Genomic DNA, 27,789 nt, shown 5'->3' with positions numbered 1-27,789 from the left:
TTGTGACGTCACTAGTGCGTGTCCTGTTGCTGCGGTCCCGCCCTCACGAATGGACTATTTGGCTGACAGAAGAGGCTGCGGAGATCAGGTGCCGAGCCCCGGGAAGCAGCGCAGGGTGCAGGAAAATTGGAACACAGGGGCTCGCGCGCTACTCTTACAGCATAGCAACGGTAAAACGGAGGTCCTGCTGCAGCCGGAGCCCGCTTCCGGGCGGGAGTGGAGTCCTGGGAGCCGTGGCCCGGGACTAAAGAGCGCATCCTCACCGGGTAAGAGGGAGGAGGGGAGCTTGGCGGCTATCACTTGCAGCGCCCGGGAGCCCGGGCTCCTGTCTGCCCTGCGTGGTGTTAATGCAGCCAAGCTCTCCGGATGAAAACGTTCATTTATTTTCTTCTCGGACTTTGTCCTAAAAATGGACAAAACACACCACCTTCCACGATATTACTGTTTGCATGACCCTACGGGCGTCTTGTTTCATGACGTGTTTGATGCTCCTGTTCTCATAATATTTAAACGCAAAACTCTTAATTTGCTTTCGTGTAGTTGGCCGAAAATTCTTTTTTAAAAAAACTGTTTATGTTAAATAAGGCTCATTAGCATATTAAAATGGCCGTGCCCAAGGATTTCATCCCTTCCCTGTCGGATTGCCAGTGCCAAATCTGTATGGAAATTCTGATCGAGCCTGTAACCCTGCCTTGTAATCACACACTCTGTAATCCGTGTTTCCAATCGACCGTCGAGAAAGCAAATTTATCTTGTCCCTTTTGTCGCCGCCGGGTATCCTCGTGGACTCGGTACCATACCCGAAAAAATTCTCTTATCAATATGGAACTGTGGAAGATAATTCAAAAACACTACCCAAAGGAATGCAAGCTTAGAGTTTCTGGGCAAGAATCGGAGGAAATCGGTGAGTAAAAACCCTGCTTGATTATTGGCTAAAAACCTAACATTCTTTAAAAAATGAATCATCATTTCTCCATAAAAAAAAGAGAGAGAGAGAGAAACCCGACTAGTATTTGTCTAAAGAGTTTTAAGAGATTTTGGTTTTCATGGACCTCCCAAACGTTGGTTAAAGACAAGGGCAAGTTTTGTCCTTTGTTATGCTGCTCGCTCAGTGTTTGATAGGTTTTTGTTGGGTTAAAAAAGGAAGAAGAAAAAAAATTGCTCATTTGGAGCTTTGAGTCAAATGAAAAGCTGTATAGGGGTGGCGCCTGCTCAGTGAGTAGGGCGCTGGCCCCATATACCGAGGGTGGCGAGTTCAAACCCAGCCCCGGCCGAACTGCAACAAAAAAATAGCCGGGCGAGGGCGGCGCCTGTGGCTTAGTGAGTAGGGCGCCGGCCCCATATGCCGAGGGTGGCGGGTTCAAACCCAGCCCCGGCCAAACTGCAACAAAAAAATAGCCGGGCGTTGTGGCGGGGGCCTGAGTCCCAGCTACTCGGGAAGCTGAGGCAAGAGAATCACGTAAGCCCAAGAGCTGGAGGTTGCTGTGAGCCGTGTGACGCCACGGCACTCTACCGAGGGCAGTAAAGTGAGACTCTGTCTCTACAAAAAAAAAAAAAAAAATAGCCGGGCGTTGTGGCAGGCGCCTGTAGTCCCAGCTGCTTGGGAGGCTGAGGCAGGAGAATCGCGGAAGCCCAAGAGCTGGAGGTTGCTGTCAGTCCTGTGACGTCATGGCACTCTACCGAGGGCGGTAAAGCGTGAGACTCTGTCTCTACAAAAAAAATAAAAAGCTGTATAAATATTCATAATGAGCAATGTAATGTATAGTAGCAACATGAGACTGATTCTGTTAATATTTCTTTTACTTAAAATTACTTTTTCTGATTTATTTATATGAATATCCATTTCTTTTTTTGAGACAGAGTCTCACTGTTACTTGGGCTTGAGTGCTATGGTCTCCACCTAGTTTAGGTAACCTTAAACTTGAGCTCAAGCAATGCTCCTGCCTCTGCCTTCCAAGCAGCTGGGACTAATTTTTCTATTTGTAGTTTTTTTTGTAGAGATTGGGTCTCATTTTGGTCTCCAACTCCTGAGCTCAAGCCATCCTACTGCCTGGGCCTCCTGAAATGCTAGGATTACAGGCATGAGCCACTCTGGCCTATTTAATTGTTTATTCTCATCTCTTAAGCTTGCAAAGAGTCTAAAATACCTTTCCATTACCAATTTCATCCAGTTCGATCAGTCATTTTTATTTAAAGTCCCATGCGTTGTGCGTTAAAGGACCCCAAACTGAACACTTGTCTCTAGCAGCTTGCCTCTACTAATGAGCAGTAAAAAAGCCATGCAGTATTTTCTGTCCAGGCTTTGAATGTGGTGCCTGTACTCTGGTGTAGTTGCCTTTTAAAATTTTGTTTATTTTCTTGTGGTAAAAAAATTTTTAACGAAAATTGCCATATTCTTGGCACCGGTAGTTCGGCGCTGGCCACATGCACTGAGGCTAGTGGGTTTAAACCCATCCCCGGCCAGTTGAACAATGACATCTGGAACAAAAAAATAACCCGGCGTTATCGCCGGTGCTTGTAGTCCCAGCTACTTGGGAGGCTGAGGCAAGAGAATTGCTTAAGGTTGGGTGCCTGTAGCTGAAGTGGCGAAGGTGCCAGCCACATAACACCAGAGCTTGCGGGTTCAAATCCGGCTGGGGCCTGCCAAAACAATGACAACTGCAACCAAAAAATAGCTGGGCATTGTGGCTGGCGCCTGTAGTGCTGGCGCCTGTAGTGCTGGCACCTGTAGTCCCGGCTACTCGGGAGGCTGAGGTTAGAGAATCGCATAAACCTGGGAGTTGGAGGTTACTGTGAGCTGTGATGCCACAGCAATCTACCCAGGGCAATAGCTTAAGGATGTGTCTCAAAATAAATAAATAAAAGGGTGGTGCCTGTGGCTCAGTGAGTAGGGCCCTGTTTGCATATACTGGAGGAGGGGGGTTCAAACTCAGCCCCTGCCAAAAACTGCAAAATAAAAATAAATAAATAAATGAGAGAATAGCTTAAACTCAAGAGTTTGAGGATGCTGTGAGCTGTGAGCCATAGCACTCTAGTGAGGGCGACATAGTGAGCCTCTGTCTCAAAAAATAAAATTGCCGTATTAACCATTTTTGATTTTAGTTTTTGAGACAGAGTCCCACTCTATTATCTTGGGTAGAGTACCATGGCATCGTCATAGCTCACAGCAACCTCTGACTCTTAGTTTCAAGCTGTCCTCTTGTTTCAGCCTGCCAAGTGTCTGGGACTACAGGCATCTGTCACAGTGCCTGGGTAGTTTCTCTAGTTTTTTTTTTTTTTTTTTTTTGTAGAGACAGAGTCTCACCTTGTCACCCTCCCTAGAGTACCGTGGCATCACACAGCTCACAGCAACCTCCAACTCCTGGGCTAAGGCAATTCTCTTGCCTCAGCCTCCTGAGAAGCTGGGACTACAGGTGCGTGCCACAACACCAGGCTATTTTTTTGTTGTAGTTTGGCCAGGGCTGGGTTTGAACCCGCCACCCTCGGTATATGGGGTCGGCGCCCTACCCACTGAGTCACAGGCGCCACCTATTTCTCTCGTTTTTTAGTAGAGACAGGGTCTGAGAGTTTGCTCAGGTTGGTCAGGAACTACTGAGCTAAAGCAATCTACCTGTCTTGGCCTCCCAAAATGCTAAGATTACAGGTGAGAGCCACCTCCCCTGCCAGTATTAACCATTTTTAAACAATGGTTGTTTTAAAATAGCTTTATTGAGATATTTGCAGTACCATACGATTTATCCATTAAAAATGTACAATTTAGGCTCTGTGCCTGTGGCTCAAGCCGCTAAGGCGCCAACCACATACACTAAAGCTGGCGGGTTCGAATCCAGCCAGGGCCCACCAAACAATGACAGCTGCAACCAAAAAAATAGCCAGATGTTGTGGTGGGTGCCTGTAGTCTCAGCTATTTGGGAGCCGGAGGCAAGAGAATCTCTTGAGCCCAGGAGTTGGAGGTTGCTGTGAGCTGTGATGCCATGGTACTCTACCCAGGGCAACAGCTTGAGGCTCTGTCTCAAAAAAAAAAAAAGTGCAATTTAATGTTTTTTACTATATTATTAATTTTTTTTTCTTTAGGGAGTCTCACTTTGTCACCCTTGATAGAGTGCTGTGGTGTCATACCTCAGGGCAACCTCAAATTTTTTTTTTTTAATTCATGACTATCTACATTAATGCTATCATGGGGTACAATGTGCTGGTTTTATATACCAAGCAACCTCAAACTCTTGAGCAGTATCTGGGACTATAGCTCTATTTTTATTTTATTTTATTATTTAAATTATTTTATTTTATTTTATTTTTTGAGACAAGAGTCTCAAGCTGTCTCCCAGGGTAGAGAGTCGTGATGTCATAGCTCATGGCAACCTTGAACTCTTTGGGCTTAAGTGATCCTCTTGCCTCAGTTTTTCTATTTTTAGTAGAGACGGTGATCTCACTTTTGCTCAGGCTAGTCTCAAACTTGTAAGCTTAGGCAGTCCACCCGTCTTGGCTTCCCAGCGTGCTAGGATTACAGGCATGAGCCACGGTGCCAGCCAGCGTCTTGCCCCTCACCTAGGTAGTGTGCAGTGTACGCATCAGGGGTGGTGGTGTATTAAGTAGCACCCTTTTTTTTTTTTTTTTTAAGACAGTCTCACTCTCTTGCCCAGGATAGAGTGTCATGGTGTCATTCTAGCTCACAGCAAGCTTAAACTCTTAGGCTCAAGCTATCCTTCTGCTTCGGCCTTCTGAGTAGCTGGGACTAAGGTGCCCACCACAGCACCTAGCTAATTTTGTTTTTGAGACAGTCTCACTCTGTCGCCCTGGGTAGAGTGCCATGTCGTCATAGCTCACAGCAATCTCAAACTCTTGGGCTCAAGAGATCCTCTTGGTTGGTCGGCTCCTGTGGCTCAAGGAGTAGGGCGCCGGTCCCATGTGCCGGAGGTGGAGGGTTCAAACCCAGCCCTGGCCAAAAACCACAAAAAAAAAAAAAAAAAAAAAAAAAAAGAGATCCTCTTGGGTTAGCTTCCCAAGGGTTAGTTAGGATTACAGGCTTGAGCCCTCTCGCCTGGAATAATTTTTCTAATTTTAGCAGAGATGGGATCTTTGCTCTTGTTCAGGTTGATCTGGAACTAGTGAGTTCAAGAGATCTTCGAATCTCAGCTTCTTAGAGTACTAGGATTATAGTCATGAGCCACTACATCTGGCTAGTAGTAGCACACTTTAAAAAGTTCATTAAAGGCTTGGTGCCTGTAGCTTAGCGGCTAGGGTGCCAGCCACATATATTAGAGCTGACAGGTTTGAATCCAGCCCGGGCCTGCCAAACAACAATGACAACTATCACCGTGTCTACTAAAAATAGAAAAACTGAGGCAAGAGGATCACTTAAGCCCAAGAGTTCGAGGTTGCAGTGAGGTATGACATCACGACTCTACCCTGGGCGACAGCTTGAGACTCTGTCTCAAAAAATAAAATAAAATAAAATAATTAAAATAATAAAATAAAGGGTGGCGCCTGTGGCTCAAAGGGGTAGAGCGCCGGTCCCATATGCCGAAGGTGGCGGGTTCAAACCCAGCCCCGGCCAAAAAAAAAAAATAATAATAATAATAAAATAAAATAAAAAATAGCTGGGCATTGTGGCAGGTGTCAATTTTTTTTTTTTTTTTTTTTTGAGACAGAGTCTCAAGCTATTGCCCTGGTTAGAGTGCCATGACTTCATAATTCACAGCAACCTCCAAAACTTGGGCTCAGGCTATCCTCTTGACTCGGTTTTTCTATTCTTCGTAGAGACAGGGTCTTGCTTTTGCTCAGGCTAGTTCATTTAAAAACTTTTTTAAGTTTTAAAAAAATTTCATTGTTCGGGGTGGCACCTCTGGCTCAAAGGAGTAGGCTGCCGGCACCATATACTGGAGGTGGTGGGTTCAAACCCAGCCCTGGCCAAAAACTGCAAAACAAGTTCAGTTCACTGGTAGTTTATAAAAATATTTGTTAACTTTGTACCTACTCATTCACTTTGTATGTACTTATAGATAGTAAGAAAGCATATGTATATGAGGTAGGTTTAAAAATGAATTGTTTGAAAGTGAATTAATCTGATAGAGGTGGAATTTATATCTGAACTTCTCAAAAAAGAATCCCACAGGAGGAAAGAATCAACCTTAGAATGTGTAAATTTTCTTCCCATTTGCAACTGTCATTGTAATAATTGATGTAGACAAGAATCACAAATGGATGCCAAAAGCCCTGCTTGAAAATTTGTTGGAGATCAGAAGAGTCACATAGTCTGATGAAATATTCTAGATTAATGGAGATTAAAAGAGTGATAAGGGCTGGGCTATGTGGCTCACACCTGTAATCCTAGCAGTAGGGAGGCTGAGGTGGGTGGATTGCCTGAGCTCACAGGTTTGAGAGCAGCTTGAGCCCGAGTGAGACCTCATCTCTAAAAAATAGCCAGGAATTGTGGTAGGTGCCTATATAGACCCAGCTGCTCAGGAGGCTGAGACAAGAGAATCGCTTTAGCCCAAGTGTTGGAGGTTGCTGTGAGTTATGACGTGCGAGAGAGAATGATAACTACAAATAAAATGACAACTAAATGCAATGTATGATCATGGATTAGGAAAAAGGTTGTTATTAAAGACATTTTTTGGAAGAATTGGTGAAATTTGCACATGGAAATTTCATATGCAAATTTTTGTTATATAGATAATAGCATATCATGATAATTTTCTTTAATTTGATCATTGTTATAGGCATGAGGGCAGTATCTCTTAGGAGGAACATGCTTAAATATTTGGTGAAGGGTTTTCCATCTATTTGGTTTTCTCAGTGGGTCAGAAAATATACTTACGCACTAGAAAGACATACATTTGGTGAATTTGAAACTTTTTGAATCTAAATGAAGGATAAATGGGAGTCCATTGTTCTATTTTTGCAACTTTTCTGTAGATCTCAAAGTTTTCAAAATAAATATTGAAAGCAGGGAGAGAAACTTTCTTGTAACACAGGCAAAGTCAATTGATGGGAGAATAATTTTATGAATGGCTCCATGTTTTTAAAACATTGCAGTTATCTGCTTAATTGATTTGCAGAAGTTCTTATTATATTCTGGATATAATTTTTTTTTTTTTTTTTTGAGACAGTGTCTCATTTTGTCACCTTCAGTAGAGTACTACAGTGTCAAAGCTTACAGCAACCTCAAACTCTGGGCCCAAGCACTTTTCCTCCCTCAGCTTCCCAAGTAGCTGGGACTATAGGCGCCCACCACAATGCCCCGCTAATTTTTGGTTGCAGCTTTCATTGTTTGGCAGGCCTGGGCTGGATTCAAACCCGCCAGCTCAGGTGTATGTGGCTGGCTCCTTAGGCACTTGAGCCACGGGCACCGAGCCCGGATAGAAGTTTTGACTATTTTGGGAATTCTTCTCTCGTTCAGGAAATCTACCCTATCTTAAGGTTTTAAATTTATATTTTCTTCCCAGTCATTTTAATCCACCTGAAATTTGAGTGTCGGATGAGGTAGGCATCTTAACATCCCCACTCCTACCACAGTTGCCATTCATAAGTGTACCACTTGGTGTAAGATCATCCTCATTCGTAAACATATTTTGCTGTTATTCATTTACTTACTTTACATGGCTATTTGGGGAGCTTTATGCCTTTTTTTTTTTTTTTTGTGTGGTTTTTGGCCGGGGCTGGGTTTGAACCCGCCACCTCCGGCATATGGGACCGGCACCCTATTCCTTGAGCCACAGGCACCGCCCTGTTCCCATTTTCTGGTTGTTTCCTTTTTATATTATCTTATTCTTGTTTTGTGGAATAAAATTCTTATCAAATCTCTTGAAGACACACATACATAGTCACACATACTCTCTTAGGTTATTTTCTATTCCTGAATTATTTTTTACCTGCAGGGTGATTCTTCCCTCTCCCCCATAGTTTACTGTTTCTTTTTAATCCCATAGATATATTTCAAATGTCTTATGATGCTTGGAATAGCTTTCGTATTTGAAAATGACGTCCTCATCATAAACTTTGTGTGCATGGAGGGGTAATGGTGACTGGCAGACATTGTTATGTTAGGCAGGTAGAAACCTGAGCCTTTTCGCTTAGTTCTCCCTAATGGCCAGATTGCAAAGGGATAGTATTTTGATTTAACAGTTTATAAACATTGAATTCTCCTGTTTTCAGTCCCATACATATTCACTCCAGACTCTGTTGTGCCTTATGTTTCTGGGCCACAGCCAAGCCGCTCTCTGGGCAGATAGGAGGTAGATTCCCTCCCACCTCAGCTATAGTTTTCCTTCCCTTTTAAGGGTTATCTTTTTATTCTGCTGTATCAGTCACCTCTTTGGTTGACTTCTCATTTTCTAGAAACTGTTAAAATTTGTTTATGGGTTAATTCCCTCAACTAATTCTGCTATTGTAGAATTACTTTTTTGTTATAACATATGGGGTTTTACTCTGTCATGTAGGCTGGAGGGCAGTGGCGTGATCATAGCTCACTGAAGACTCAAACTCCTGGGCTCAAGCAATTCTGCTTCAGCCTCCCAAGTAGATGGGACTGTAGACACGGACCACCCTGCCTGGCTTGTTTTTCTCTTCCTGTCTCCTCCTGTCACCCTCTCCACTCTGTTCCCTACTGCCCATCTCAAACTCCTAGATAGCCTCCCCAGTTCCTGGCATTATGTTGATGAACCGCTGCACCCAGCATATTAGTGAGAGTCTAGAGTCTCACTTTCTTACCCCCAGTAGAGTGCTATGGAGTCATAGCTCACAGCAACCTCAAATTCTTGAGCTCAAGCAATTCTCTTGCCTCAGCCTCCCAAGTAGCTGGGACTACAGGTACCTGCCACAGTGCCCGGCTATTTTTTAGAGATGGAGGTCTCACTCTTACTCAAGTTGGTCTCAAACTCATGAGCTTAAGGATCAGTGGTCTCAGCCTGTCAGTGTGCTGAAGTTACAGGTGTGAGCCCCCAGCCAAACTTAAACTCTTGAGCTCAAGTGATCCTCTTCCCTTAGCCTTCCAAGTAGCTGGGAGTACATGTGCCTGCCATAATGCCTGGCTAGTTTTAGAGATGGGTCTTTGCTTTTGCTGAGGCTGGTCTCGAACTCCTGAGCTCAAAGCAATCCACTTGCTTTGGCCTCCCAGAGTGCTAGGATTATAGGTGTGAGCCACCATGTCCAGCCAGATAGATTACATTTTTAAAAAAATTCCTTCACTGTTACTTTAATGGAGGATTAAAGTAAGGATTAAAGAGGAAGGATTGTACTATTAAGTATATGCATTCGTGTACCATTTTGAACCCCAAACCCATGGTTTTAAAATGGAATTACAAAAGAAGGTACTGTTCTAGCTATTAATAATTGTACATTTTACTTTAATTTTGCTTTTACATATATATATTTTTTGAGACAGAGCCTCACTTTGTCGCCCTTGGTAAAGTGCTGTGGCACACATCATAGTTCACAGCAACCTCAAACTCTTGGGCTCAGGCGATTCTCTTGTCTCAGGCTCCCAAGTAGCTGGGACTACAGGCATCCACCACAACACATGGCTTTTTTTTTTAGAGATGGGGTCTACCTCTTGCTCAGGCTGGTCTTAAACTCCTGAGCTCAGGCGATTCACCCACCTTGGCCTCCCAAAGTGCTATGATTACAGGTGTGAACCACTGCGCCCAGCCTTGTTTATTTTATATTATTATAGTTTTAATGGAAGACTATAGTTACCCATAATATTCTGTGTTACGTATAATACTGTTTTCTTTTTGACAAGAAACAGTTGATGACTATCAGCCAGTTCATCTGTTAAGTAAACCTGGGGAATTAAGAAGAGAATATGAAGAGGAGGTAAGCAAGGTAAGTGCTAAGTAGTTTGTCTTTTTTTGGAAATTTTGTTTGCTGTGTTTACATATAGTTTTATGTGCTCATATAAGTAGTATATCTTAAAATGTGAATAATTCTATTGTACATATAAAGGTGCTATTTTCTATATTAGTTAATAAACCAGCTTTAATTTACACATGATTGGTGCTCTTCTTTTGTAATAGCTATCCCTATAAGCCTTCAAGCATGAAGGGACTTATTCATTTCCCTGAAGTTTTGAGCTTAAGGGATGTAAGAAGGATAGTAGATTATAACTTTAGAGGAGGAAAGTGTTTAGGGCTAATTTTGAAGTACCTAAATGGGAAACGAGGGAACAGGTAGTCATTGAAATTAACTGGTACTGGAAGACCTGTATACTTTTCCTATACTCCGGCTTTGTGTGGATCAGTGCTGCCTGGTAGCAACATGTTGTGAGCCCATGTGGAATTTAAGTTTTACTAGTAGCTACAACATTTTAAATATTTTTAAAGGTAAAATTATTTTAATATTATATTTAATTTAACACCCCAGTATATCTAAAATGAAATTTTACCATGTAAATTTTTTTCTTTAAAATTTTTAGTATATTTTGCACTTGAAATACATCTCAGTTTGAACTAACCACATAAGTGTGTTCAATGGCCACATGTACCTAGTGGCTGCTGTATTGGACTGTGCAGGTTTAGAAGATCTAATAGTTATGCTAGTTAAATAATTGTCAGCATACTGTCAAAGCAGTGTCCTAAGTAAAGGTTTTAAAGGAATAAGTTAATTCTTGTAACAATATAAGAAGAAGCCCTGTCATGATGCTTTACCTAGAATTCCAGAGGGGGGATTGGGCTTTAGGGTTGGTTTCTTTCAGACCTCTAGCTCCTTTCTTCGCTGACTTCAGTGAGCTGGCTTTAAACTCAGACTAACAGCAAGATGGTTACTTCTCAACTTCAGATGCATACACAACATGCAGAGGAGAAATTTCTTGTGGCTTTGCTTTAAGAGCAAGAAAACTTAAGTCAGAAGTTTTTTAGGCTTGGTGCCCATAGTTCAGTGGTTAGAGTGCTGGTCATATACACCAGGGCTGCGAGTTCGAACCTGGCCTGGGCCTGCTAAACAACAATTACAACTGCAACCAAAAAATAGCCAGGTGTTGTAGTAGGCATCTGTAGTCCCAGCTACTTGGGAGGCTGAGGCAAAGGAATCGCTTAAGCCCAAGAGTTTAAAGTTGCTGTGAGCTGTGACGCCGTAGCACTCTACTGAGGACGACACAGTAAGACTCTGTCTCAACAACAACAACAAAAAAGTTTTTTAACAATCTTTCCTCCATGTCTCATTCACTTGAATTATATCAAGGATTTATTCTTGGATCATATTCTTTGTATTGTTTAGTTCTTATACATGTATTATTTCTGTTAGGAAGTATACTTTAAATGAACATAGGCATGACTTGAGGTCCTAGAATGCCACTTACTAATCTAAGAATATTACTCTCTGTTTTTGTTTCTTCGTCTGTAAATCATATAATACCTATAGTGGTGGTTTCTTCAGCATCCATTCTTCTCCTACCACTGTGTTTAAGGATTATACTGATTTCAAGGATAACCTCTGATTAGTTGATTTACGAAGCTAGATTTGTTTTATTTCATTTTATTTTTATCTTTATTTTATTTTCGAGATAGTCTCTCACTCTGTGCCATGGCTAGCATGCTGTGACATCCAAGCTCACAGCAACTTCAAACTCTTAGGCTCAGGTAATCCTGTTGCCTCAGCCTCCTGAGTAGCTGGGACTACAGGTGCCTGCCACCATGCCCTGTTTTTTCTATTTTTTAGTAGAGATGGAGTTTTGCTCTTGTTCGGGGTGATCTCAAACTCCTGAGCTCAAACAAAGGGAGCTAGATTTAAATTAGTCAGTACATGTCATTCCATAACTGATAGAAGTATTACCAAGAAACGCTTCCATAAATGTGTGGCAGTGTAGTAGAAACTGTGATAAGGAATAAAGCGAGAAGGATTGAGTCTTTGTGCAAGGTTTCATTGAGCTGACTGAGGTAGGCTTCCTCAGAGAGCATACTTGCACTCTTATGCAGAAATTTGCCTCTCCAGATTTGCACCTCATTTGAGGTATTTAAATTTCTGCCAATTTATTCTTACTTTACTTTTATTTTACTCTTATTGTATAACATTGCAAGTATACTAAAACCTTCAGAGAAGTGTTCTTTGTAATCATTTTTAAGATGGAGGCAGAGCGACGAGCCAGTGAAGAAGAAGAAAACAAAGCCAGTGAAGAATATATACAGAGATTATTGGCAGAGGAAGAAGAAGAGGAAAAAAGACAGTCCGAAAAAAGGCAAAGGGAGATGGAAGAACAACTGAAAAGGGATGAAGAGCTGGCAAGAAAGCTAAGCATTAATATTGTAAGTTTTAGGAGAGAACTTTGAAGTACTACCTGTGGGGACTTTGTTCCAAGACCCCCTGTGGATACGAAATCTGTGGATGCTCAAGTCCTGCAGTCAGCCCTGCAGAACCCTCTAGTATGAAAAGTCAGCTCTATATCTGAGTGTTCTGCATCCCACATTCACTGTGTTTTCCACCTGAGGTTGGTTGAATCCATTTATGTGGAACCTGTGGATATGGAAGGCTAACGATTAATATTCCTTTGACTGGTTGCTTTGATTGGTTATCAAAGAATAACAAAGCGGCAGTCACCATAGTTGGAAGGTATTCCTAATATCTTTGCTGTACTTTTAAAACAAAACTATTTTTGTGTGTTGCATATTTGCTATAAACCAGGTTACTTTTTTTAAAAAGATACTAGTAAACTCAAATACTGTAGAAAAACCAAAGAAAATAAAAACTTCTTTCTCCTTCTCTACATCTCTGCTCCCATTCCTATTCCATTACATTAGTCTCTTTCACCAAAGGTAACCACTATTAGCAGTTTATTTCTCTTTATTCATCTAAAAAGGATTATATCAATCATACTATTTTGCTCCTTGGATTTTTTTCCACTTAATGTGTCTTAGAGATTTTTCATATTACTACATATACTCTATCTAATTCTTTTAGAGCAAAATACTACATTTGGTGGATGAAATCACTTTTTCAGTGTGAAACACATTGAATTCTTAGGTAATATGTTAAACCTGGATTTTATTATACTGACTGCCTATGAGAAAAAAATGAATGGAAGAATGATAAAACACATACTTTTAAAGACCAAAAGAGGGGCCAGGCAGGCAGTGGCTCACACCTATAATCCTAACACTCTGGGAGGCTAAGGCAGGAGGATTGCTTGAACTTAGGAGTTCAAGACCAGCCTGAACCAGAGTGAGACCCATCTCTACTAAAAATAGAAAAAAATGGTTGGGTGTTATGGCAGGGACCTGTAGTCCCATCTACCTGGGAAGCTGATGCACTCTAGGATCACTTGAGCCATAGAGACTGAGGTTGCTGTGAGCCATAGAGACTGAGGAGCTATGACACCATAGCACTCTATCCAGGGTGAGAGACAGAAACTCTGTCTCAAAAAATAAATAAATAAAATAAAGACCAAAAGAGGCCAGGCATGGGTTGGTTGATGTCTGTGACCCCAGTGCTTTGGGAGGATCACTTGAGCTTAGGAATTCGAGACCAGCCTAAACAATATAATGAGATCCCTTCTTTACAAAAAATGTATTAAAATTACCTGGGCAGGGCAGCACACACCTTTAGTCCTAGCTATTTGAAAGGCTGAGAGGCATAATCAGTTGCGTCCAGAAATTTGAGATTACGGTAAACTGATTGTTGCTACTATATTCCAGCTTGGGTGACAGAGCAAGACTGTCTCAAAAACAAAACAAAACAAAACAAAAAAGATATAATGAGATCCAGTGGTTTTAAAGAGCCTGACAGAATTACTTGGGATTCTTTTAAAATACAAACTCTCCTCAGTAGCATGGTATTATTCTACTAAGGGTGATAAAGTGAGACTATCTCAAAAAAAAAAAAAAGTGTATATATATATATTCTCTTAACTAATCTAAATGTAATGAATCCGTCTCTCTAGGGATGGAACTTAGAGAATACCAATTTCCAGAGGTACCTAGGAATGTCAGACATTTCATGTTTGAGAGCGTTTTGAAATAATTCCTATACTTTCAATCAGCAAATATCTTTTTTTTTTTTTCCCCCGTAGAGACAGAGTCTCACTGTACCGCCCTCGGGTAGAGTGCCATGACGTCACACGGCTCACAGCAACCTCTAACTCTTGGGCTTACACGATTCTCTTGAGTCAGCCTCCCAAACAGCTGGGACTACAGGTGCCCGCCACAATGCCCGGCTATTTTAATCAGCAAATATCTTAAAATATACTTATCCAAATAAGGTATACCCATAATTTGGGATTTTTTTTTTTCTTTATTGAGAGGCCAACCATTCTTTTTTCTTTTTTGGAGTCATAGTCTCACTGTGTTGCCCTCGATAGAGTGCTGTGGCGTCACAGCTGACCTCAACCTCAAACTCTTGGGCTCAAGTGATTCTTTTGCCTCAGCCTCCCAAGTAGCTGGGACTACAGGTGCCCACCACAATGCCCAGCTATTTTTTTGTTGCAGTTATCATTGTTGGTTAGCTGCCCCAGGCCGGGCTTGAACTTATCAGCCTCAGTGCATGTGGCTGGCGCCATAACCACTGTGCTACGAGCACCAAGCCCAGCCATTCTTAATAACAGTCAAGTTTTGGGTTATATGCCCCTTTTAAATATTGTGTTTTTTAGACTATAATAGCGTTAGAAAGATACACAGTCAGGATTTATTTATTTAATTATATATTTTTTGAGACAGAGGCACTCTGTTGCCTTGGGTAGAAGGCTATGGCTTCATACTTCTGTGATCAAGTGATCCCCTTGCCTCAGCCTCCTGAGTAGCTGGGACTACAGGTGCGTACTGAAGCCTGGCTAGTGTTTTTTAGTAGAGGTGGAGTTTTACTTTTGTTCAGGCTGGTCTTGAACTCCTGACCTCAATCGATCTACCCACCTTGGCCTCCCAGAGTGCTAGGATTACAAGAGCCACTGCACCTGGCCTAGATTTTTTTTTGGCGGGGGTGGGGGGTGGGGGAGGAAGTGTCTCACTTTCATCCATGCTGGTGTGCAGTAGTGTCATCTTAGCTCACTGCAACCTCGAACTCCTAGGCTTAAGCAGTTCTTCCACCTCAGCCTGCTAAAATACTTTAATTATAGACATGAGCCACTATTCTCTCCTATAGTTAGGAAATTAAAGATATGAACCAATGGAATGATATGGAATGATAAATGGAATAGTGAAAAATACGTTGAAGAGGAGAATTTAGGGTCATCTGTAAGTGTCTATTCTTCTAATCCTAGTTTTCATATGGGATTATAAGAATAGATTTATCGATACTTTAGAATAATTTTTGATTTACTTGTGAAAGTTTGATTGTTCAGACCAAATGTTCACCATCACCAATTATATGAACTTTTTTTGGGGGGGGCATGGGGGGACAGAGTCTCACCTTGTCGCCCTCAGTAGAGTGCTGTGGCATCACAGCTCACAGCAACCCTGCCCCTCCAGCTCTTAGGCTAGGGTGATTCTCTTGCCTCAGCCTCCTGAGTATCTGGGACTACAGGTGCCCGCCACAACGCTCAGCTATTTTATGTTGCAGTTGCCACTGCTGTTTTAGCTGGCCAGAGCTGGGTTTGAACCAGTCAGCCTTGGTATATGGGGCCGGTGCCCTGCCCACTGAGCCACAGGCGCCGCCCAATTTATATGAACTTTGCTGATAGTGTAGTAAGACACTTATGAAACTGGTATGGCAAGTAAATATTTGTGATATTTATTGATATGTCTTTAAAGTCCATAAAGTTAATGTAAAATTAACTTCCACTCCAGGTATATACACAGCTCTTTGAATTTTCCCCTATGTACCAAGGTATTGCAAATTATATAAAGCTTGGCTTAGCACCTGTAGCTCAGTGGCTAGGGCGCCAGCCATAGACACCAGAGGTGACGGGTTCAAACCCATCCTGGGCCTGCCAAACAACAATGAGAGCAACAACTAAAAAATAGCTGGGAACTATGGCGAGCACCTGTGGTCCCAGCTGCTTGGGAGGCTGAGGCAAGAGAATCGCTTAAGCCCAAGAGTTTGAGGTTGCTGTGAGCTATGATGCCACGGCAACATAGTGAGACTCTGTCTCCAAAAAAAAAAAAAGATTACATGAAACTACTTATTAGAAAAATCAATAGAAATTATCAGCTAATAAGATTAGTATCATCATGCTTTTTCTGTGCTTAATGAACACTAAAAATGTAATTGATTTAGACCAACTTGGATAGACTTAATTTATTGTTACTAGAGTTTTACATGGTTAGTATTCTTCAAAAGATATGTAGGTTTTGTTGTTGTTGTTATTGGGGATTCATTGAGGGTATAAGAAACCAAATAACACTGATTGCATTTGTTAGGTAAAGTCCCTCTTACAATTGTATCTTGCCCCCAAAAGGTGTGTCACATTCCAAGACCCACCACCCCCTCTGCCATTGTCATTAATTGTCCTCATATCAAAATTGAGTACATAGGATTCATGCTTCTCCATTCTTGTGATAATTTATTAAAATAATGTGTTCCACTTCCATCCAGGTTAATACAAAGGCTCTAAAGTCTCCATTTTTTTTAATGGCTGAATAGTATTCCATGGTGTACATATACCACAGCTTGTTGAATCCATTCCTGGGTTGGTGGGCATTTAGGCTGTTTCCACATTTTGGCGATTGTAGATTGAGCCGCAGTAAACAGTCTAGTGCAAATATCCTTATGATAAAAGGATTTTTTTCTTTCTGAGTAGATGCCCAGTAATGGGATTGCAGGATCAAATGGGAGGTTTAGCTTGAGTGCTTTGAGGTTTCCCCATACTTCCTTCCAAAAAGGTTGTATTAGCCAGCAGTGTAAAAGTGTTCCCTTCTCTCCACATCCAAACCAGCATCTACTGGTTTCGAGATTTTGTGATGTGGGCCGTCTTTACTGGGGTTAGATGGTATCTCAGGGTGGTTTTGATTTGCATTTCTCTAATAAGTAGGGATGATGAGCATGTTTTCATATGTTAGCTATTTGTCTGTCTTCATTAGAGAAGGTTCTATTCGTGTCTCTTGCCCATTGATATATGGGATTGTTGGCTGTTTAAATGTGGATTAATTTGAGTTCTCTATAGATCCTAGTTATCAAGCTTTGTCTGATTCAAAATACGCAAATATCCTTTCCCATTGTGTAGGTTGTCTATTTGCGTTGGTTGTTGTCTCCTTAGCGGTACGGAAGCTTTTCAGTTTAATTAAGTCCCATTTAGTTATTTTTCTTGTTGAAATTGCCATGTCAGTCTTCTTCATGAAGTCTTTCCCCAGGCCAGTATCTTCCAGTGTCTTTCCTATGCTTTCTTTGAGGATTTTTATTGTTTCGTGTTGTAAATTTAAGTCCTTTAGCCATCTTGAATCAATTTTTGTGAGTGGAGAAAGGTATAGGTCCAGTTTCAGTCTTTTATACGTGGATATCCCCTTCTCCCAGCACCATTTATTGAATAGGTAGTCTTTCCCCTAGTGTATGTTCTCGTTTAGTTTATCGAAGATTAGTTGGTTGTAAGATGTTAGTTTCGGGCGGCGCCTGTGGCTCAGCGGGTAGGGCGCCGGTCCCACATGCCGGAGGTGGCGGGTTCAAACCCAGCCCTGGCCAAATTAAAAAAAAAAAAAAAAAAAGATGTTAGTTTCATTTCCTAGTTTTCCATTTCCAAATGTCTATGTCTCTATTTTTGTGCCAGTACCATGCTGTCTTGACCACTATGGCTTTGTAGCACAGCCTAAAATCTCGTATGCTGATGATGCCCCTGGATTTGTTTTTATTGCTAAGAACTGCCTTAGCTGGTTCCATATAAAATGCAGAATCATTTTTTCCAAGTCTTAAAAGTATGATGTTGATATTTCAATGTGGATGACATTGAATTGGTAGATTGCTTTGGGAAGTATAGACATTTTAACAATGTTGATTCTTCCCAGCCATGATTATGCATGGTTTATTCTTCCATTTGTTTAAGTCCTCTGCTGTTTCCTTTCTTAGGGTTTCATAATTTTCTTTATTGAGATCCTTCATCTCTTGTTAGGTATATTTTTAGGTATTTCATTTTCTTTGGGGCTATGGTGAAGGGAGTTGTTTCCTTTTTTTTTTTTTTTTAAATGGGAAACAACTCCCATTAAACAGTTAGCTTCTCAAGATATGTAGAATTTTAAATGTAAATGTAATTGCTGGAAAATTCTGTGTCTCCTGAATTAGTCAAATTGCTTATTTTCTTATGAAGTTCTCTTTAATAATGTCTGTCATACTTTTTTTTTTTTTTTGAAGAACAATTTCCATGAGGGAAGTATCTTGGCTTCTTCCTTGAATTCCAGAAAATCTGATCCAGTCACAGTCAAGTCTGAAAAGAAAAGTAAGAATAAACAAAGAAACGCTGGAGATATTCAGAAGTAAGTGAACATGACTATTGTTTGGTGTCTACCTACTGTATGCCAGGTTTTTTTTGTTCACATAGACCACTGATTATCAGAGTTTAGGTCTATGAACTCTGCATGAAAACTGTGGAAATAATGTGAGATGTTTATAAAGAGGGCTATTCACATAATTTATTTTTGAAACATGAAGAGAGATGTGAAACATGGCAAGCTTTTTGCTAAGCTACTAATTTTTGCAGATTTGTGTTTTTTTTTTTTTTTTTGTAGAGACAGAGTCTCACTTTATGGCCCTCAGTAGAGTGCTGTGGCCTCACACAGCTCACAGCAACCTCCAACTCCTGGGCTCAAGCGATTCTCTTGCCTCAGCCTCCTGAGTAGCTGGGACTACAGGCGCCCGCCACAACGCCCGGCTATTTTTGGTTGCAGTTTGGCCGGGGCCGGGCTTGAACCCGCCACCCTCGGTATATGGGGCCGGCGCCTTACCGACTGAGCCACAGGCGCCACCCATGTGCTTTTTTTTTTTTTTACTCAAGATTTCCATGCTTTTCCCATTGTCTCAAAACAAACCAGTTGGATTCCTCTTTCTCTTGGTTTAAATTCAGGTGAAAAATCTGGACCATGATAGGCTCATCTTCATTGAAAGTGTTTACTACTTATCATCTAGGTCATTTTCCTCCTCCTTGCCTTTTTTCAATTTAAGCATCATATTTCTTCTCTACCTACCATACAAAAAAGCATGAAACAGATAGTCCAATAGTAGAGTGATTGCCTTTTTCAAAACATTCCTCTAGAAGATAGAACTGATGGCTTTATGAGGATCTAAGCTTTTAATTTTGATTTTTATTTTTTGAGATGAAGTCTCACTATATCCCCCTCGGTAGAGTGCTGTGGCCTCACAGCAACCTCAAACTCTTGGGCTTAAGCGATTCTCTTGCCTCAGACTCCTAGGTAGCTGGGACTATAAGTGCCCGCCACAACGCCCGGCTATTTTTTGTTACAGTTATTGTTTTTTGAACCTGGGCCAGGTTCAAACCCACCAACCTCAGTGTATGTGGCTGGCACCATAACCACTGTGCTATGGGTGCCGAGCCCCCACTTTTTTTGTTTTGAAACAGAGTCTTGCTCTCTTGTTGCCTGAGCATGAGGGAAGTGTGATGTTCTTAGGTCACTACAACCCCAAACTCTTGGGCTCAAGTAATCATCTTCCTTTAGCTTCCTAAGTGGCAGGGACTTAAGAGAGGTGTTCCATGATACTCGCCTCATTTTCCTATTTTTTTTTTTTTTTTTGTGGAGACAGAGTTTTACTTTATTGCCTTCGGTAGAGTGCCGTGGCATCAAACAGCTCACAGCAACCTCTAACTCCTGGGCTTAGGCGATTCTCCTGCCTCAGTCTCCTGAGTAGCTGGGACTACAGGCGCCCGCCACAACGCCCGGCTATTTTTTTTTTGTTGCAGTTTGGCCGGGGCTGGGTTTGAACCCGCCACCCTCGGCATATGGGGCCGGCACCCTGCTCACTGAGCCACAGGCACTGCCCGATTTTCCTATTTTTTTTATAGATGGGGTCTCGCTTATTGGTCAGGCTGTTCTTTAAATTCCTGACCTTAAAGAATCCTTCTGCCTTGGCCTGCCAGAGTGCTACAGTGCCCAGCCCTCAATTTGTTGAATATACACACTATTATTTTATTTATTTATTTTTTTGAGGCAGAATCTCATTGTTGCCCTGGGTTGAGTGCCACGGTCTTAAAGTTTACGACAATCTCAAACTTGTGGGCTCAAGCGATCCTCTTGCCTCAGGCTTCTAAGTAGCTGAGACCTGGGACCGTAGGTGCCTGTAGCTCAGAGGGTAGGGTGCCAGCCACATAAACAGTGGAGCTGGCGGGTTCAAACCCAGCCCAAGCCTGCCAAACAACAATGACAAACACAACAACAACAGCAAAAATAGCTGGGCGTTGTGGCAGGTGCCTGTAGTCCCAGCTACTTGGGAGACTGAGGCAAGAGAATTGCTTAAGCCCGAGAGTTTGAGGTTGCTGTGAGCTGTGACACCATGGCACTCTACTGAGGGTGACATAGTGACGCTGTCTCAAAAAAAGAAAAGAAAAAAATCAGCTGGGGGCGGCACCTGTGGCTCAGTGAGTAGGGCGCTGGCCCCATATGCCGAGGGTGGCGGATTCAAACCCAGCCCCGGCCAAACTGCAACAAAAAAATACCTGGGCGTTGTGGCAGGCGCCTGTAGTCCCAGCTGCTCGGGAGGCTGAGGCAAGAGAATCGCGTAAGCCCAAGAGTTAGAGGTTGCTGTGAGCCCTGTGACGCCATGGCACTCTACCCGAGGGCGGTACAATGAGACTCTTGTCTCTACAAAATAAAAAAAGAGAGAGAGAAAAAACAGCTGGGCATGGTGGTGGGCCCCAGCTACTCAGAAGGCTGAGATGGGAAGATTACTTCAGTCCAGGCATTTGAGGTTTCTGTGAGCAGGGCTGAAGCTTAGTCTGGGCAACAGAGTGAGACTCTGTCTAAAAAGGGGGTTTGGGGGCAGCTCCTGTGGCTTAATGGGTAGGGTGCCGGACCCATATACCAAGGGTGGCGGGTTCAAACCTGGCCCTGGCCAAATTGCAACAAAAAAAATAGCCAGGTGTTGTGGTGGGCACTTGTAGTCCCAGCTACTCGGGAGCCTGAGGCAAGAGAATTGCCTAAGCCCAGGAGTTGGAGCTTGGTGTGAGTGATGGGATGCCATGGCACTCTACCAAGGGCGATAAAGTAAGACTGTGTCTCTACAAAAAAACAAAAAAAACCACATTTGACTTTTACTTACTTTTCTACTATTTTTCACTGAAATGTCAGTACTTAACATTTTTGTCTAGGAGTTAGTTTTGCCCTGAAGTTATACCAGAATACCTGAGGCAAGAATGTAAAATATACTTGGATAAACTAGATGACCATAGGCATAGATAGTTCATCTGGCTTTATTATATTGGATGTCTACCTCTGTCATTCAAATGATTTAAACTTTGGTAAACTTTTTTCAAAGGTATTTGTCACCTAAATCTCAATTTGGGTCAGCATCACAGTCTAAAGTTGTACAAGAAATCAGGAAAAACTCCATATCTAAGGTATGTTGATGCTGAAGTTTCTTAATATTATAGATTATAGTATTTGTGGTTTTATAACTTGTTTACCTCACTATATCTGCTGTCTTTCACAGTAAACAAGCAAAAATAGATAAAATCACTGTAGTTAATGGAGTACCCTTTCTTAGTTGTTTTAGGCTCACCAAGACTAGGGATCAGCCAATTTTTTCTCTACAGGGCTGATATTAAATATTTTAAGCTGGCTCGGTGCCTATAGCATAGTGATTGCTGTGTCAGCTGAGGGTGGTGGGTTTGAACCCGGCCAAGGCCAGCCAAACAACCATGACAACTGCAACAAAAGAATAGCTGGGCTTTGTGGCAGGCACCTGTAGTCCCAGCTACTCGGGAGCCTGAGGCAAGAGAATCACCTAAGCCCAAGAGTTGGAGGTTGCTGTGAGCTGTGACGCCACGGTACTCTACCAAGGGCAATATAGTGAGATTCTGTCTTAAATAAATATAGAATAAATATTTAAGCTTTGGGGTCAATACAGTCCCAGTCATAGCTATTCAGCTATGCTATTGTAGCTTGAAAGCATCTGTCTATGTTCTAATACAACTTAGTTTACAAAAACAGGAAGCAGGCTAGATTTTATCCCTGGACCATAGTTTACTGATCCCCTAACCTGGATATTCAGTTTTCAAAATAGAATAGGTTATTACTTGGCACCAGTTGTTCAGTTAGACTATTATAAGAACAAGCTAGTTCCACAGCATCGGGCATGTCTGTTCAGCAGGAGTCCTCAAGTAAGTGATGGCTTCAGAATAAGGTCACATGATCATGACAATCACTTGCACTTAGAAGCTGCATGCCACATGAGAGTTATTTCTTGTAACAACCCATGGTTGTAGCTTCCAAGGATACTTGTTAGGAACCCACCCAGTCAAAAGAGTTATAAATCACTTACAGAAGCCCTAAGATTTGGCTTCCCACTGAGCAGGCGCATGACACACCTAGCTACATTTTCTATTTTTAGTAGAGACAGGGTCTCACTTTTGCTCAGGCTGATCTTGAACTCCTAAGCTCAAACAGTCCTGTTTCGGCCTCTATATCTAGCTAACCTTTAATCTTTATCAGAACCACTAACTCGGTAAGCCAGTTATCCTTCTTGTGTCCATTTTACAGTTAAGAAAACAGAAGGACACCCGAAGACACTAGCAGTGACAGTCTTAATAATTATAAAAATAAAGTGTCAGAAATTTCAAAATTAGAAAAAAAAGAAAAGAAAACAGAAGCACAAAGCATTTAAGTAACTTCTGCAAAGTCCATCAAGTAAAGTTATTGAAGAGAATGTTGAGGGTCATATAGTCTGGCTTATACTGGAGCTGAGTGAGGATTGGTAGAGGAGGCATTCTGGGGCTGGGATATTTAGTCCCTACGCCAGCTAGTAGCTGTATGTAGAATCTAGTTTATGGATTTCAATCTGTAGGTTTTCATGGGAGTGAAAAGAAAGTGATGACTTAATCTAAATTGGCATACAGAAGAAAAATACTACCAGGAAAGAATTGATATGCCTCGTTAGTAATGCTTAATAATGTATAGTGACAGTTCAGCTATGGTATCAGTGTAATTAGACATATATATGTATATCATGATTTGATGTTTTTCCCTGGTTTATTTGGTCTTTTTCTGTTTTCTACAGGAAATTGACAGTAGTGGTGAGAAAAGTCCGACATGGCAAGACACAGAAGTTGAAGAAGATATGCCAACACTTTCCCCACAAATAGGCCTTGAAAATCAAGAACAAAATGCAAAGTCTTCAATGGAATCACCTATGCCATGCTTGTGTGCCTATAGTTCAGAGTGGTGCCTTGAAGGAAAAGTCGAAACAAGACCAAACAATCAGGATAAAGAGTTCTGTGTCTTAAATCATGAGGAACCGCAAACCAAAATTCTCTACTCAAAAGAAGCTGCAGGTAAGCCTTGTGGCAAAACAGAGAGTGGGTGTGCTGTATCAGGTATGACACAGGTAATTGGAAACAACACAGTCAAGACAGAAAATGAAGAGTCTCATCTGATCAGTATGGATATTTCCAAAAGAAAAAATGAGGAATCTTTGTTTAAAGCAGCTAAGGATCCATGCTTTTCTGGAAAAAGAAGAAAAATGTTCCCCAGAGGTTCCTCTGACCAAGAGGAAACAGAAATAAATTTCACCCAAAAACTGATAAATTGGGAGCATCTGCTTTTTGAAAGACGTAAACAAGAAGAACAAGACAGGTTATTAGCATTACAGCTTCAAAAAGAAGTAGATAAAGAACAAATGAGGCCAAACCGGCAGAAAGGATCCCCTGATGAATATCCATTACGGTCTACACCCTCACCTTCAGACAAATTGCTAAATGGACAGAGGAAGAATTCCAAAGATAGGAGCTTCAAAAAACAAAGTGACACAGAGCATTCAAAACCACGGAGAGGCTCAAAAGATGAAAACTGGCAGCCTTCTTTTAAGATCCAGTTGAGGCATTCCATTAATGGGAGAAAGAGGCCAAGTTCTACTAGAAATAATAGTAAGATACCTAAAAGTGCTCATTCCCTACAGTCTCGTAATTCACAGAAAAGTATTTTTCAAATGTTTCAGAAATATTCAAAGTAATGCATGAGTAAAGGGAGTGTTTTGTGATCTAGTAAGGCCAGATTGTAAAGCTCTCATTCCTATCATAGACTATTTATAAATTTGTCATTAATTCTGCTTTGTAGTCACACTCATATCTTTAATTAAAGGACTATGTGATTATCCGGGAAGAATACACAAATATGTTTTTGTGGAGCTCAATGATGAGCAAGTGTCTCTCTATCATTCCATTGTTAATAACTGTGATCACTAAGTTTTGCAGTCTTTATGGATGTGAAAATGCCTTGGCCAACTCCAAGAAATTTTCAAGTGCCATTATATTTCCAAAAGTGCATGTTTTATGGCCTTTGCTAGCTTTTTTGTCATGACTAGTAATCAAAGCAATGTTAGACTATTCCAAGTAATTAAGGAATCCATACAGAGTTTAAAGTGTAAGTTTTCTAACTATTTTCCCATCTCTGGAGTGTGTGAAATGTATCTTCTACATCACTGAAATAATCTAATTTCTATCTCCAGTTTAAGATTTAAGCATTATAGCATGCCTTTTTTTTTTTTAAGACAGAGTCTCACTATGTCACCCTCAGTAGAATGCTGTGGCATCACAGGTCACAGCGACCTCCAACTCTTGGGCTTAAGAGATTCTCTTGCCTCAGCCTCCTAAGTAGCTGGGACTACAGGTGCCTGCCACAACACCTGGCTATTTTTTTGTTGCGGTTGTTTAGCTGGCCTGGGCCGGGTTCGAACCTGCCAGCCTCGGTGTATGTGGTTGGCGTAACCACTGTGCTATGGGCACCAAGCCATGTTTGTTGATTTTTAAATGGATTAAGATCAATGTTAAAGCTGGGCCCAGTGGCTCATGCCTGTAATCCTAGCACTCTGGAAGGTGAGGTGGGTGGATTGCCTGAGTTCGCAGGTTTGAGACCAGCCTGAGCAAGATTGAGACCCTGTCTCTAAAAAATAGCTGGGCATTGTGGTAGCTGCCTACAGTTCCAGCTACTCAGAAGGCTAAGACTAGAGAATTGCTTGAGCCCAAGAATTTGAGGTTGCTGTGAGCTGATGTCATGGCACTCTTAACGAGGTGCCACAAAGTGAAACTCTGTCTCCAAAAAAAAAAAAAAAAAAATCAATGTTAAATCAGAAAATCAGTTTTCTAGAAAATTTGGAATTAGTCGACAGAAAGGAAATTAGACTCTTACTCATAAAATGAGCTAAGAGTTGGGATGAGGCTGGATGGGATAAATTTGACAATTTGGGAGATTTGGAATTGAATGAGTCCAGAGTAAGCAGAAACTGGGTCTAGAATGAAGTAGCAGGTTCAATTCAGCAGAACATTCTCCCTTGTCTATTCTTTGCTAAATCTCACAGAACATTTTGATTTTACAGCTTTTTACACTGGGGTATCTGGTGTCAAAATCAAAATTAGTTACTAAATTACCTGAATTTTTGGAAATTCATATTTCTGTTAATCTGCTATTTCAGAAAAAATGGGAGTTTACTCTAGAACAATTACGATAATCATAATATCTCATGTTGTAGAATCTGAAACATAACCATGTGTTTATTTTCTGATCATTTATATGGATATTGGCTTTTATGTGTGTTTATGGACAGAAAGAATGACACTTGGGATTTGCCCTTCTTACCCCTAAAAGTTAAATCAGGATATTGATTTCATTTTGTGAAATTTAACTTAGAGATTATTGTTGTTCTGTTTCATTAATATAAACAATTATTAACAAACAGTAGTGGGGTTTCTTGTTGTTTGTTTGTTTTAGAGAGAGTCTGATTGTATCGCCCTCGGTAGAGTGCTGTGATGTCACAGCTCACGGCAACCTCTAACTTCTGGGCTTAGGTGATTCTCTCGCCTCAACCTCCCGAGTAGCTGGGACTATAGGTGCCCGCCATAATGCCCAGCTGTTTTGTTGCAGTTTAGCCGGGGCCGGGTTTGAACCCGCCACCCTCAGTATATGGGGCCGGCACCCTACCCACTAAGCCATAGCACCACCCAGTGAACAATAGTTTTAACAGCTTTTCTGCTGATGTCCAGTCCTTCATTCTTTTAATATAAAAATATGATAGAATTATCAATATTTTTATGTCATTAAGGTTTTTTCCCCCACAAAGTTTGTAATTGAAATTCTTTTAGTCTTTGCATACTTGATGGTATCTATGTCAATATTGATTGGGTAATTATGGATAGAAATCTGATGCTAATTTAAAATTTAGTCTGCCCCTTTTCAAAAAAAGTGATTGCCTTCTGAGTAGTGATTGTAATGAAATGACGTATGGTTTAGAAACTAACCAAATATGTCTAAAATGGACTAAAATGTACCCTCTCACCAAACCAATATTTTTCTAAGAGCAATATCACTTTATGTTATGGGTTAGACAATGTTGGAACTCCTTAAATTAAAAGTCACCTAATTAAATCTTTGTGTTACAGTCCATGACCAAAATGTGGGGAAAATAACCTATAGTGTGATGTATTTAGGATTTATATATTTAACCACTTATTTGTCTGTGAAGAAGTCTTCCTGACTAAAGTTGGTTTTAAGATCAATTTTAATTTCTATTTTAGTTTTTCTGCTATTCCTACCATGGATGCCTTTTGTCAGAGACTAATAAATGTTTTGTGACAGTCATTAGAATGTACAAATGTACTGCTGCTTCTTTTTGTGGAAAGGATATGAGAATGTTTAATTTCTTGAGGATTGCTAAAGGTGTGCAGAAGTTGAGAATCTGAAAATTAAAATGATCGTTAAACATAAAAAAAAAAAAAACTTACGTATATTTTACCATAATTTAAAAATAATCTTCGTAAAAATTTAAAGTTCTGTGTAACACAAACTGCCATCAAGGAAAGTTGAAGGACATGACAATCTGTGGGAAAAATAGTTGCAATTCATGATAGAACACTAATTTCCTTTATGTAAAGTGTATGACAGTTCATTAATAAAGAAAGAAAAAAAGACCAACTCAGAAAATGAGAAAAGTTGGCCAGGTGTAGTGCCTCATGCCTGTAATCCTAGCACTTTGGGAGTCCGAGGCAGGAGGATTGCTCGAGCTCAGGAGTTTGAGACCAGCCTGAGTAAGAGTGAGACCTTGTTTCTACTAAAAATGAAAAACTGAGGCAAGAGGATCTCTTGAGCCCAAGAGTTTGAGGTTGCTGTGAACTATGACACTCTGGTACTCTACCAAGGGCAACAAAATGAGACTCAAGAAAAAATTAAAATTAAAAAAAATTATTTTTGAAAATGATGCCCAGAGAACTCCCAGCCCTGGCCTGGGGTCAGGAGACAGCCAGCAAGAGTAGGGGCCTTAGGGCATGGGGCAGTGGTTCCAGTTGAAGCAGTCTCTGGCCCTTACCTGCTTCCCCAGTCCCATGGCCTCCCCTGCTCCCACCTTGTGCGCTGTGCTCTTCTGTCCTGCACTCCGCTCACCTTTTGCTGCAGACACGATTCCACCCTCACTTTCTTCCATTTTCCCTTCTACTGCAGCTGCCTCTGGGCACGTTGCTATAGAGCCTACTTGTATGTCAATAAACAACAGCTGAAGCAAAAAAAAAAAAAAAAATTATTTTTAACAAAGGAAATATAAATGGCTCTAAAATATGTGAAAAGGTACATAACATCACTAATTATGATTGCCATCCTTCAGATTACTAAAGATAACAGTGCCATGATTGCATTAATGTACACAGCTATGATTTAATAAAAAAAAAGATAACAGTGGATTTTTGTTTTGTTTTCTTGTTTGTGTATGTGTGTGTGGTATGTTTTTTTTTTTTTT

The 27,789-nt window shown here is 41.2% G+C and overlaps 1 protein-coding gene across 2 annotated transcripts; it reads left to right on the top strand.

Annotated features, from left to right (window-relative positions):
• The first annotated feature begins 18 nt into the window (after positions 1–18).
• Positions 19–27,573, top strand: RNF168 (ring finger protein 168). Of its 2 annotated transcripts, none has more exons than XM_053565684.1 (6): positions 19–904; positions 9,743–9,825; positions 12,060–12,239; positions 18,199–18,320; positions 21,331–21,412; positions 23,071–27,573. In XM_053565684.1, exons 1-6 carry the CDS (start codon positions 604–606, stop codon positions 24,019–24,021), a joined length of 1,719 nt encoding a protein of 572 aa, XP_053421659.1. In that variant the 5' UTR covers positions 19–603; the 3' UTR covers positions 24,022–27,573. The 2 variants fall into 2 exon arrangements, with proteins under 2 accessions (XP_053421659.1, XP_053421660.1); XM_053565685.1 differs by having other exon boundaries at positions 20–904; positions 9,749–9,825.
• The last annotated feature ends 216 nt before the right edge of the window (positions 27,574–27,789 follow it).

The sequence above is a fragment of the Nycticebus coucang genome, chromosome 16 (genome assembly GCF_027406575.1).
Source record: "Nycticebus coucang isolate mNycCou1 chromosome 16, mNycCou1.pri, whole genome shotgun sequence".
NCBI lineage: Eukaryota > Metazoa > Chordata > Mammalia > Primates > Lorisidae > Nycticebus > Nycticebus coucang.
This window is presented reverse-complemented; position numbering and strand designations above follow the sequence as displayed.